The sequence below is a fragment of the Dermacentor silvarum genome, chromosome 8 (assembly GCF_013339745.2).
Source record: "Dermacentor silvarum isolate Dsil-2018 chromosome 8, BIME_Dsil_1.4, whole genome shotgun sequence".
NCBI classification, from domain to species: domain Eukaryota; kingdom Metazoa; phylum Arthropoda; class Arachnida; order Ixodida; family Ixodidae; genus Dermacentor; species Dermacentor silvarum.
In genome coordinates this window covers 176,329,325-176,342,716 of record NC_051161.1, presented here as the reverse complement: position 1 = coordinate 176,342,716, position 13,392 = coordinate 176,329,325, and the positions used below count along the sequence as shown (strand labels likewise).

The following is a 13,392-nucleotide window of genomic DNA, read 5'->3' as shown; positions in this document are numbered from 1 at the left end:
GTCGTCTACCAGCCCGGCCAAAGAGTCTGGGTTTAGACTCCAGTCCAGCATACAAACAAAAATTTGCGCAGCTTGCACTTGTCGTGCAAGGCTGGAGCAAACAGCGGAGCTTGTGATCGACCAAGCTACACCCAGGGTCACTATGCTGACGACGCTGGATACTCAAACGCAGTCTCTCGCATTCTCGTTCTCAAAACTTGGGATCTTCGACTCAACGACACCTCTTCTCGGCTGCAGCTTTGGCACGGTATTCCAGATCGGCTCGCTGCCGCCGTGCAGATTCTCGCTTGGCGACACGATGCACTTCAAGACGGGGCCTGGCGAAGCGTTGACATGTCTAGGTGACGCGAAGTGACGTCATGGCTAGACGGAGCAGGTGTAACAGCTCGGTGCGGAGTGGCAGCGAAGCGAGGCGCAGCTGTGCCAAGTGGTTGCTAGGCAACGCGCGGTGACGTCATTGCCAGGCACAGTTTCTGGTCTACGCTATACGGGCCAACATCTGGCTTAAACAGCTTCGCTGTTAATACAGAAACACTTGATTCACTTCTGTCAATATAAGTGCTGCCAAAACCTAGAAATTATCACCATGTGTTGCTATTCTTTTTAATTTGTAAATTTACACTATTTGATGCTTTTCGTACTGGAAAACTTCAATTCAGTAAGCACAGGCTTCTCTCATTAACCATGGAGCAATTTTCCTTGCACACGTTCATAGAATATGCGCCATTGTAAGCAGGATAATCTGGCCATTCAGGCCTGCTTGCAGTGTCAGAACAAATGCATTGCGTGTGCAGATTGACAAAAAGCGGCCTGGATGCAAGATTAGCTCGAGCAGCACTGGCTCAGCTTTTGGTCAGCGACAAGAGTGTGAGGCAAATAAGCACGCTTTGAAGCACACATGCTTGCTTATCTCACACAGTGACCTCGTTGTGTCTTATCTCTGCTCGGACTCATTTCGACCACAATGGTGTCACTTTATCAACCGGACTTATTCATGAATGGCTAGAGACGGATGTGATATCAACGCTTGAATGTTCCTACACTTGCTTGTATTTCGTGTGCAACTGATCTAGCATGTCTATTGAGTTTGTGTGACTCATTTCAAAACACTTTTTAGGATGAGTCCATTAATGCCTTGATTTTACCTGCACCCATTTTACTGCGATCAGCAGTCCTCTTTCAGAACATGTGCTGAGGCCTCTCTTGTCAGCCCACTCAATTCAACCCCTTTGACATGGGCACTATTGTTTCCTTTAGTGTCGCCTTGGTTAAAATTGTGCTCGGGTACATTGAGCTGCTGAATTATTTTTTTATTTCAAGAAAAGGAAAGTACCCCAGTAGTATTGAAACCTTGGCAATTTGGTGTTGGTTGATCCTCAAAACAGCACTAAAAGACTGCACGTAATGAAGGAAAAGACAAGACAGTGCCGACTATGAACTGAATTTTCCTTGAAGAAAACAGACTACATATAGAGCTACATCAAGATCAGTAACCACAGATTTAGGCCTATTGTCACGTCATGACGACAGAGAATAACACAGTCAAAATTGTGACTTCAAAAGTTAACTCGTGCCCAGCAAAACAAGTGACATTCAAAACACAATGATTGTGGTGAGCACAGTCGGCCATCGTTGAACTCTGATGTGCAGGTAAAGTGCGTTGGCTAAGCACGTAGTAAAGAGACATAACCGAGCAACAAAGAATTAAAGTGACAGAGTTAGTTAGCGCTGGTAGTGTGGCTTAAGGCACACAACATGGACTACTGCTGGTCGCAAGCTGCGCAGCTGCGATTGCATAGTGCTGTCCAACATGACCTCATAGTCAAGTGCACCAATGTGTCAGTGTTCGAAATGGCGTCTAAAAGCTTTTTCAGTAAGTCCTTGTTGGCATATTGGGGTCTAAACCTGAACACAGTCACCGGGCTGGTATTTCACGTAACGTCGTAAAAGGTTGTAGCGTCGGCTGTCCGTCCTTTGCTGACTCTTGATGCGCAGGCGGGCGAGTTGTGCTTCTTCGGCGCACTGCAGATAGGCGGCGACGTCGAGATTCTCTTCGTTGGTGGCATGCAGTAGCAAGGCATCGAGCGTCGTTGCAGAGTTCCTTCCGTTAAACAGCTTGAATGACAGGTTCTGCGTTGTTTCTTGCACTGCTGTGTTGTATGCAAAGCTTACGTTCGGAAGGACAACATCGCATGTTTTGTGTTCGACATTGACGTAGTTGCTAACATGTTGGTGAGAATTTTATTCAGACGTTCCATAAGGCCATTCACCTGGAAATGGTAGCTCTAAGCTACCATCTGAGCTAACCAGGTGGCTAGCAGATGGCAGGGCGAAGTCGAATTTATCAACAACTGCTTCTGAACAAACACAGCACCGAATCCTACGCATGTGACTTGCATTGGTGTCTGGTTCAGGGGATTGTCAAAATTTGTGGCAAAATCGACATCATCTAAGTACACGAAACAAGTCTGCCACTTCAAGCCGGGCAAGGCTGTGTTCATCACGTGCTGGAACATTGCAGGTGCCGAGCAAAGTCCGAGCAGCATGACCTTGAACTTGGAGGCCATCGGGCATGATGAAGGCGGTTTTCTCTCGATTCATCTCGTTGACTTCAATTTGCCAGTAGCCTGTCTTGAGACCAGATCTATGAAAAATACTTTGCATTCGACTAATGTTGGCTCAAGGCATCTTCTATCCCTAGATGAGTGTATACGTCCTTCGTGATTTTGTTCATGCAACGGTAATCGTGCAGAAATGCAGAGTTACATCCTTTTTCTTCACCAAAACTGCAGGAGATGCCCACAGGCTTTTCGACGGCTGGATGATGTCATCACGCAGCATTTTATCGACTTGTTTCCTTATAGCTTCACATTCTCGCGCCGAAACTCTGTAAGGATTCTGGTGGAGTGGTCAAGCGTGTTCTTCGGTTATAGCGACCCTTAGCAACTGGTGTTTGTCTAAGCCTTAATGATGATGAGAAGCAGTCCTTGTGGTATTGCTGGAGGAGACCTTTGAGCTGTGCCTGGTAAGACTCAGATTAATGTTGAAGGTTGGTTCAGTAACATAGACCGTCGTTTCAGGTTCGGCTGAATCTGAGAGAAACAACGTAATCGTTGACTGCTGTAACTTCTTCAATGCTTGCAATCTTCATGCTCTAGTTCATGTGCTTAAGTTCTTGACTGAAGTTTACCGCCATTACTTGCACATTTCCTGTGCGCAATTGCACGATTCCCCTTGTGATGATTTCACGGTTGAGCAGTTGTTTATCGATCTCAACAATGGCTTCCCTGTTACCCATGTCCTCAGTTCCGACGAAAAGCATCATGCTGGCATTAAGTGGGATTTTGACTTTCAAGCACACTCAAGGCTCGGTGACTCGGAGTACTCTCCGGCGGTATCGCTTGGTCTTTGAATAGCATTATTGACTGACTTTGAGTTGATGACTGCACCGTGTTGATTCAGGAAGTCCATGTCGAGGCAGCACTGTTGCAGGATAACGAAGGTCGCACGATAGGTCCGGTCATGAATCAGAATGGTAATTATTGCTGAGCAAATTCCAGTTGATGTTATTAGCTGCCCTCCAGCTGTTCGGTTTTTGGGGCCTTTCTATGCAGTCTTGATTTTCTTCAATAGGGTCCCATCGTGAGGCAGTAGTTGGCTCCTGTGTCCACTTGCCTGGCAAAACTTCTCACAGAAGACTGAACTGTGACTGCATGGCCGTCAAGAAGCACGTTGAGGTCGGTGGTTCCTTCTTGCGTTGCAGTTTTGACGTGGAGTGTGGATTACAGCTGTGTTGCGTTGTCCCTGTGATGTTGCGTCACGTCGTCGGGGCCTGTCTCAGCAGCATTTTTTTGCTTCGAGTCTTCTGGATTGTGGCATGTCATCGCTATGTCACTGGGATAAATCCTGCAGCATCAGCAATGGAGGATCGTCGGCCTTTTGACGAATAGCAATAGTACCTCCATCAGTGTCTACTTTTAGTTTTCTGGGTAATGAATGAATGAATAAACTTTATTGTACGAAGAGTGGTTGGTGTGGTTATTTTCGGGTGGAGCCGGGCCTGGTCCAGGGTCGCCAGTTGGCTTGCCAGTGCCAGATCGGAAAGCCTTGCCTCCCAAGACCACGTTGTGAGTGTCTGTGATGGGCTCGTGTTGGACCAATCTACTGCCGGGGTGTGGTTCTTCACCGAACAGGATGGTCGTTGAGGGCTCCACTCAGTTGCTTCCATGTAGACGGCATTGTCTCGTGGTCATTCTCCTTGTCGCGGGCAGGGCACATTCACGCTGAGCCCTCATATCTTACGGTAGACGCGGCTTACTTCTCCACAATGATAACAAAACGGGTGGTGGTTAGGGGCACGCCAAACATCAGTCTTCTGCGAGAAGTTTCACCGGGCAACGGGTGGGTGTGCAGGCTGCAGCAGTGGCTGGCAACAGTATTGTGGCACTAATAGGCTTCGGCGCGGGCTCGGTGAATAAACCTGACAACGGGTGACAGCGCTGTAGCTCAGCGCTTCCAGCTGGGGCTGCAGTGGTTCAGGAACTCGCACAGACTACTGGATCTATTCACACGCAATGTCTGCGATTGAAGCCACTTGAGGCTGAGATGAGTAGAGCAACTTCTGCAGCTCCTCTCGCATGACCTTTGTGATGGTCTCACGCAGGTCGTCGGCGCTTAGAGCTTGAACGTTGGCTTAGTTTGTCATCAGCGTACAGCGATTGCATTCCCTGTTCCACATCTCCAGTGTCTTCTGGATATTGTTGGCCTCAACGACAAACTCAGCGGTGTTTGGCAGGAATTCTGGCAAATATTTCGTGCTTTACACCGCACATAATGAAATGAATCTTCCTTTCCCGGGTCATGTCGGGGTCGGCGTGGTGAAAGGGTCAGAGCATTTCCTCTGTAAACGTGATGTTCTTATCGGGAAGCTGCAGTTGAATTTGCTTTTATTTCCATAAACATACAATTTATGGGGGATTTAAGAAAAAAGTTGCACACAGCAGCTTGACGGGCCTTAAAACCCAGTCTGAGGGCAGCAGCAGCAGGCACAGGCGCTAATTCAGGACCGACAACACAAACAATACATATGAATACAATACAATGTTGGCTTAAACTTATGCAAAAAAATTCAATATAAGAAAACGCACTACACACCAAAAAAGTCAAGCAAATCGCAGTTTTACACATGAGCAAACAAAAGAGGTGAACAAAGAATCATCATGTTCAAATATCACTGAAAAACTCATACACAGGAGAAGTGACATCGATGTTATTACGCATGAGGATGTGGCACATGCCAGTGTTCAGGTGACTGTGTGCTGTATTCTGTTCTAATTAACTGCGTTAAGGATGTAATGTATGACTGATTTTGTTTCACGTCTTTTCGATAGGCAAACGACAGTCTAACAGAGAGTGCAGCGTGAGTAATTTAAGTTGTTTGAAGAGAGTAGCAGTATGAGCATCTGCTGGAGCATTGAAAATAGTACGAATTACCTTTTTTTGAAGCAGGAACAATCGGTTTATGTTGGTAGCAGACGTACTCCACACCAGACATGTGACTCAGAAAAAAAGCATTATATAAGAGAAGTTTGTCTTTGCGTGGTAGTGGTTTTAAACTGAACAGTATTCCAGCTACTTGGGTAAGCTTTCCTGCAAAGAAGTCTATGTGATCAGCCCATGACATATGGCTGTCAAAAAACACACCTAGTGCTTTTGCAGCCCGGACAAGCTCAATTCTTGAAGAGCCTATAAAGTGTCAGTCTGTAAGTTCACACATTTATTCTTGGCTTGAAATAAAATAGCTTTGGTTTTGTCAGTGTTAATTTTTAAACCATTGTCCTGTGACCATCTATGTATTTTAGCAAGAACAGAATTTGCTGTTGAAATTAAGCTTGCAATATTGTTAGACAAAAAAAGCACAGTAGTATCGTCTGTGTAGATTATATATATTGGTTCACTATCCACAAGGACAAGGTTTTACATAGACCTTGAAAAAAAGGGGGCCCAGTATGCTCCCTTGGGGGAACTCCAACTTTTACTTGCTTGATTTGGGAGCAGATGCCATTAATTACAACAAGTTGACTCCGCTGCTTTAAATAAGATTTGACTATATCTGGAGATATACTGCGAATACCGTAGTACTCTAGCCTCTTTAATAAAAGTTCATGGTTAATAGAGTCAAATGCTTTATTGAAGTCGATTAGGATCCCGAGCTTGAGCTGCTTTAATTCAATGTTTCTGAATATCAGTTCCTTTTGCTCTAGCAAGGCAAGCTAGGTTGACCTTCCTCTTCGGAAAGCATACTGACAGTCAGTTAGCAGGCTGTGTTTTTCTAAGAAATCTGAGATACGCCAAAATATTATTTTCTCAAGTCCTTTTGAAAATGTTAGAAGTATAGAAATAGGCAATTAGATATTTCAGTTTTCTATATTGTAATTAGATATTTCAGTTTTATTACCCTTTTTAAACAGTGCAAGTACTTTAGCGGTATGCATTTTGGCAAGAAATACCCCAGATACCAGACAGAGGTTATAAACATATACTAAAACAGGTGCGATAATGTCTAAGACGTGTTTTACTGGTGTAATCTGTATACCGTCAATGTCAAACGATGTAGTATTATGTAACTCAAAAAATAAATGGATTAACTCGGATTCAGATTAACTCGGAAAAAAAATTGCAAGATCCGGACAACTGTTTAGATGGTAGCAGACACTGGATGTGGCTCGATGCATTACCACTAGAAGTTCTGAATGTGCTCTGTCAAGCAAAGCATGACAACTGCACGGCGCGGTCAACATTTTGGTGCCCAGGTGTGTCTTTCACATTTTGCATTTCAGCTCAGTCCTTGCACACTGCTTTTTGTGAAGTCTGTGCCTCTTTTCTCCTTGCAGTTTGAGGATGCGTTTGACGACCTGTCCCACTTTGATGGCGAGGACTTCCTGAGCAGCCTAGGTGCGGGTCAGGGGGGCCATGCCACCGTGCCCAGCTCCCTGGTGGAGTTTGAGGAGGTTTGGCCTGGCGGCGGGGCCAAGGCCGGTGCCGTGTCTTCTTCCTGTCCCCCCGACCTGGCCTTGGTCAAGGAGGAGGAGCTGCTCGAGAATGACCTGCGCGCTCTGGCCAAAGACCGGCAGAAGAAAGACAACCACAACATGAGTGCGTCCGTTTTCTCCTTGTTCACAAGGATAACACAGCTGCATTTCTGCTTCCATGTTGTCCTTGTTGGCATAACTAAAGTTGGTCTTTTTTAGCGCTAACACCCATAAAGTTGACGTCGACATTTAGGTCACCTCTTCAGCCCTTCCTTTTTTTGGAGGGGGTCTTAACCAGGCACTTCAGTTTCATTCTGTCATCAAAAGGGTTATCTATGCCTCGGTAGTGTCCTTGAGAAATTGTTTTTATTTCATCAAGAGGCGGTAAAAGAGTCATCTAAGTGATTCAGAGTATCCACATTAAGGACTGTATTGAGCCTCACAAAGATTCTCGGCGTACGCGCATCGTCCACGGAAAACGAATTCATTCGACGTAATGCATATATCCGCGGCGGCCAGCCCACTGCGATGCGTTGAGCAAGACAAAAAGGCGCCGTGTTTCTGTCGTATATGGGTCCATTAAATGAAGCTCAATCCACAGATTGATTCCCAAACAAAAACGATGCAGACGAAAAACAAAAACGCTGCAGACGAAAAGCTAAAACTGACAGACGAAAAAAAAAGGACGAAACAGAAGCAGACAAAGGGGGTTTATGTCGCCGTCACAAATGGTGGAATCTGAGGTCAGTGTGACATACGTCGCGGCGGCTGGTCGAAGGCGAACAAACTCAGCGACACATAAACGCGTCTGTGGCTCGGTGGGGAGGTCGGGCACAAAAGCAAGTTCCAACTGGAGAAGGCCAGAAGAGCAGTCGATGAGGGCAGAATGGGTACTCAGGAAGTTGTGGCCGAGGATGACTTCATGTGGACACTGCTGCAGAACGGCAGGCAAATTCAAACAAAAGAAGGCATGTCTTCATTCGCAGCATGCTTCAACAATGAGTGGACAACATTCTGTGCGTTCTGCTACGTGCATTCTCCATTCCAGTTCCCTATTCTTGTGCTCTAACACCAACTAAAAGGTTCAGCTGTGATTCTGTTTATCATCATCACTTCACTTTATTACCTTAAAGACCCGCAATTTGGGGGTATTACATAAGGGGATGGTACATGTATTGACCCTTTTCGCGGCGATCCCGCGGGCGCTGCCATGTTTGATCACGTGGCGACGCGTCCATTGCTTGCCTCAACTGCCTCCGTTGCCTCCTTGTTTACAATGGAAGTGTACGACGCCGGCGCGGCTTAGAAAACCTCTGTTTTCGGAGATATCGTACACGGTGACTAGGTGGACGACACAAAGCTTTGATCACAGCTTCAGAGAACATGCAAAAGCGCTTTCGGAGCTGATTAAGCCATGTCCAAACGGCGCAAGCAGCATGTGTGGTGCTTGTTCTAAAAGCGGAGCTAATATGTATTCCAAGCTATCCCAGCTTTCCGATTATGAATTCAGTCAGGATTAGTGTGTTTTGCTCTTTGTTCATTATTCGGCAAATATTTTGAAGCAGTGGCTTGTCAGTTTTTGACTCAGTGAAGTTCCTCGGTGCGGCCACTATCTGATTATTTTCTGCCTAATCGCTCGTGGGTGTGCTCAGTTCCGGGAGATTTGTTCCTGCTGCGCACAATGCTTGAAACGTAGCTGTTTTGCACATTGTAATACCTTGTAGCAAATATATATTACAGCTAGTAACTTGCTTACTCTTATGAACCGTCACGAAACATTCAGCTTCAACCATTCGTGTGCCATAGGTGTAGTCCATCATTTATTGTGCGTATACAGTGCATATATATCCAAGTGTGCGCTCATTCACTTATTCTTGATACATCGGCGATAGAGTGGGCGGGACAGATGTGTATAGATAACCTGCGCGAAACTTACTATGACAGGAAGCGGCGCTACTCCCTTTGTCATTGTTTAACGAGTGGTACTCACTCTTGCCGACGTTATGGGGATGAAGCCCTTTCTTTGAAGGTTAGTGATACAAGGCTGGCGGATGAGCAAATTTCTGTATCCTCGAGGAAAGCCGTACATCATGAGGTGCCGGTAACACGTTCGGACAGTTGCAGCAGCGGTCCGCGAACTTCGCCACACAGATTCATTCTATTGCTTAACATGCCAGTCACTATTTTTCCAACCAACTACTGCACACGTCTACACACATGATTCAATCTAGCATGATTGGAGCACAGTGTGTTAGCAAAAACTCAGTTGCATTTCCGACAGCTGATCGCACAGAAGCAAGGTAGAAGCAGTAATGGTTTCGTATTCGTGCGCGGTCGCTGAGGAGAGGTATGGCGCGCTGCCGTGAGCGCCATCTCGTTTCTCTAAAGCAAACTGCTCTGCGAAAAGGGTCAATAAGTAAAATAATCGCATATACAGAATGAAGTTATTGGTTAAATATGGCCGTTATACAATCAGAAAATGTAGATGAGCAGGTGGTTGCAGTGACGTCGTGTGGAAGGTCATTCCAGTCTATGGCTGAGCGAGGAAAGAATGGTGCAGCAAATCTTGTGGTATGAGCACGTGGACTTGCAGGGGAAATGCATGCCGAAGGGCTGAAGTAGGGTGGAATACGAAGTGAGCTGAAAAATAACTTATGGAACAAGCACATACTGGCGATTCGACGACGGCAAGCAAGATTTGTTAGACTGGACTTCACTTTTAAAGCTGATATGCTGGTATGGTACAAATAGCACGAATGAATGAATCTAGTGGCTCGATTCTGTAGTGATTCTAGTGATGTTATCAGATAGATTTGGTTACGGCTCCAGATGGGGGATGCGTATTCAAGTTTTGTTCGTACCAGGGATCTGTATGCAAGTTTTACATTTAGTGGTGCGTGGCGCAAGTGCTGTTTTAAGAAACCAAGAGTTCTGTTAGCTGATGATAGGTTGTTTGTGACATGCGCATTCCAGGTTAAATCTTCGCACAAGGTTACGCCCAGGTATTTGTAAGAAATGGTTAATTCTACTGCGACGCCAAAGATTAAGTAAGCGAAGAAAAGGGGGTTGTGCTTGCGGTGAAATGACATGCGTTTGCATTTTGTAGGGTTTAGTTCCATGAGCCATTGGCTGCTCCAGTATTGTACACAGGGTAGGTGGTTTTGGAGAGCTAGCTAATCGGATGTGTTAGTAACCGTTCGGTACATGACGCAGTCAACGGCGAACATGCGGATGTTACAGGAAACATGCGTGGGTAAGTCGTTTACATATTGTAACACACATTTGGTTAAGATTAGTTTAATAGATTTACATTGGGCGAACTTGTGCCCGAAAAACAGTTAAGCAAGAGTCTCGCTCCAATGTACACGATCTTCTCACAAGCGTTCCACAAGTCTTCTTCTTCTTCGTGCCCCGCCTGAAGATCTCTTGCTCCGATCGCACGTGCCTTGTGTGCACGTGTTGGCCGCTTCGCTGCTGCGATCTTTCGTACGTAGCAATACATGGACGAGCCCAGGAGACGGCTGGCGCGCGAGATTTGAAGGCACCTTGTGTTATTGTCCTCCTTCCAAGAATGCATCGTCCCGATGCTTATAAAGAAAGACGGCGGTGGTTTCCAGGCTGTCATTCAGAAAGCTTGTTGGCCAATTGTCTGTTATTGTCTGTCGTAGTAGTGTTTCATTCGGACGACATAAACGACTTCAGTGCGATGCCGCCGTCATGAAGAGGTTACTTGACCTTCTGGAAGAACTTCGTAGTTCAAGGGGCTAAGTCGGCGAATTATCCTGTATGGGCCAAAATAACGGCGAAGAAGCTTTTCAGATAGGCCGCGCATCCATACAGGAGTCCACACCCATACCCTATCTCCAGGTGCGTACTCGACGCCTCTTCATCGCAAGTTATACCGATTCGCATCGGTTTGCTGTTGCTGCTGAATGCGGTGTCACGCCAGCTGCCGTGCCTCTTCAGCTCTTTCTGTGAAGTCGCTGATATCATGGTCATTTTCCGAGGTCTCGTCTACAGGTAGCATTGCATCTAAGGGTGTGGTGACGGTCCGGCCAAAAACGAGTTGGAAAGGTGTCATTCGAGTCGCCTCTTGCACTGCGGTATTGTATGCAAACGTTGCGTATGGTAGGATCTTGTCCCATGTTCGGTGCTCCATGTCCACATATATTGATAACATATCGGTCAGCGTTCTGTTGAGTCGTTCAGTCAGTCCATTTGTCTGCGGATGATATGCGGTGGTTTTTCTGTGACTGGTGTGCGTCAGTTTCATAATGGACTGTGTCAAATGCGCAGTAAATATGGCTCCTCGGTCCGTGATTAGGAGCGCCATGCCGTAGCACTATGTGTGTGACAAAAAATTCAGCTACTTCAATGACTGTTCCCTTAACAAGAGACCCTGTCTCGGCATATCGAGTTAGGTAGTCAGTTGCAACTACGATCCACCGCTTTCCTGACGACGATGTAGGAAAGGGGCCAAGTAAATCCATTCCCACTTTTGCAAATGGAATTTCCGGTGGCTGTATGGGTTGTAGGAGACCTGCTGGTTTCAATGGTGGCATTTTACGTCTTTGGCAATCCCGGCAGGTTCTGACATAGTGTTGCACAGAATTCAACAACTTTGGCCAGTAATACTTCGTACAGATGCGTGCGAAGGTTCTGCTCACTCCTAAGTGTCTGTCTGATGGGTAATCGTGGCACGCTTCCAATCTCTCTGGGCGTAACTTTGAAGGTACGACGAGCAGAATTGTCTCAGCACTATGTTCAAAATTTCTTTTGTACAGGACGTTATTCTTCAGTACGAACGACGACAAGCTGCGGATAAAAGCTCGTGGAACGTCGACAGTGTGTCCTTCTAGGTGATCAATGAGCAGACGTAACTCCGCATCAGAGTGCTGATGCTGCGCCATTTCCGATGATGTCACAGCTCCTAGGAATGGGCAATCCTGTTCATCTTCAGAAGGTGTAGATTTCGTGGATTCAGTCGGTGCACGCGACAAGCAATCAGCATCACTGTGCTTGTGACCGGACTTGTATACAACCGTTATATCGTATTCCTGCAGTCGCAGGCTCCATCTTGCAAGCCGTCCAGATGGGTCTTCAAGATTGGCCAGCCAGCACAACGAATGATGGTCGCTGATAGCTTGCTGATAACTTGCTGATGGCCCATATCACCGCGAGGCATTCTTTTTCCGTCGTTGAGTAGTTCACCTCAGCCTTTGAAAGAGTACGACTAGCATACGCAATCACTCGTTCCTCTCCATTCTGCCACTGAATGAGGACAGCCCCGAGGCCTAAATTACTTGCGTCTGTGTGGATATCAGTCTCGGCTTCCTGGTCAAAATGCGCAAGAATTGGATGATTCTGAAGACGCGTTCGTAGTTCATTGAAGGCATTCTCCTGTTCACTTGACCAGACGAAAGGCATGTCTTCTTTTGTTAGCTGCTTAGCGGTTCGGCAATCCTTGAAAAATTTTTCACGAAGCGTCTGTAGTAGGCGCAGAGTCCTAAGAATCGCCTAACGGCCTTTTTGTCGGTTGGTTTTGGAAATTTTTCAACAGCCGCAGTCTTCTCAGGGTCTGGGCGAATGCCTTCTGAACTGACGACATGGCCAAGGAAAAGGAGCTCGTGAAAGCTGAAATGGCATTTCTGCGGTTTTATCGTCAAACCTGCTGATCTAATAGCTTTCATCACAGCCCACAGTCATTCTACATGCTGCTCGAAGGTAGCAGAAAAAACCACGACATCATCAAGATAAACGAGACAGGTTTGCCATTTCAGACCGGTGAGCACAGTGTCCATCATCCACTGAAATGTTGCAGGTGCCGAACAAACGCCAAACAGAAGTACTCTGAACTCGTATAGTCCGTCTGGCGTCACAAATGCCGTCTTTTCGCGATCTCGTTCGTCCACTTCTATCTGCCAGTACCCATTTTTGAGATCTAGGCAGGAAAAGAATTTTGCATCTCGTAGTCTATCTAGAGTGTCATCGATTCTTGGAAGTGGATAAACATCCCGCTTGGTGACGGCGTTCAGCTTCCGGTAATCTATGCAGAAGCGCAAGGTCTGGTCCTTTTTCTTTACAAGTACCACAGGTGACACCCACGGACTTGCCGACGGCTGAATTACGTCGTCTTTAAGCATTTCCTTAACTTGACTTCCGATGGCTTCTCTCTCTTTTGGCGACACTCGGTAGGGATGCTGGCAAATAGGCCTCACTGATTCATCGACAATTATCCGATGTTTGATGATAGGTGTACGTCGGACCTTGGATGAAGTGGAAAAGCATTCCGCGAATTCTCTTATGAGGTTCTCTATTTCCTCCTTCTGTCCGGGCAATAGACCTGGTTCGATGTCTATTG

General features: G+C 46.4%; 1 protein-coding gene across 2 annotated transcripts in view; it reads left to right on the top strand.

The window, feature by feature from the left end:
• LOC119461867 (transcription factor E3) overlaps window positions 1-13,392 on the top strand; it is a 278,465-nt gene that overhangs the window by 234,469 nt on the left and 30,604 nt on the right. For both annotated transcript variants that reach the window (XR_007468462.1, XM_037723240.2), the window contains exon 4: window positions 6,894-7,155. Coding sequence is in view for 1 of the 2 variants with exons in the window: in XM_037723240.2 (XP_037579168.1) it covers window positions 6,894-7,155 (262 nt within the window). In the remaining variant the exon portion in view is untranslated. The remainder of the gene's footprint in view (window positions 1-6,893; window positions 7,156-13,392) is intronic.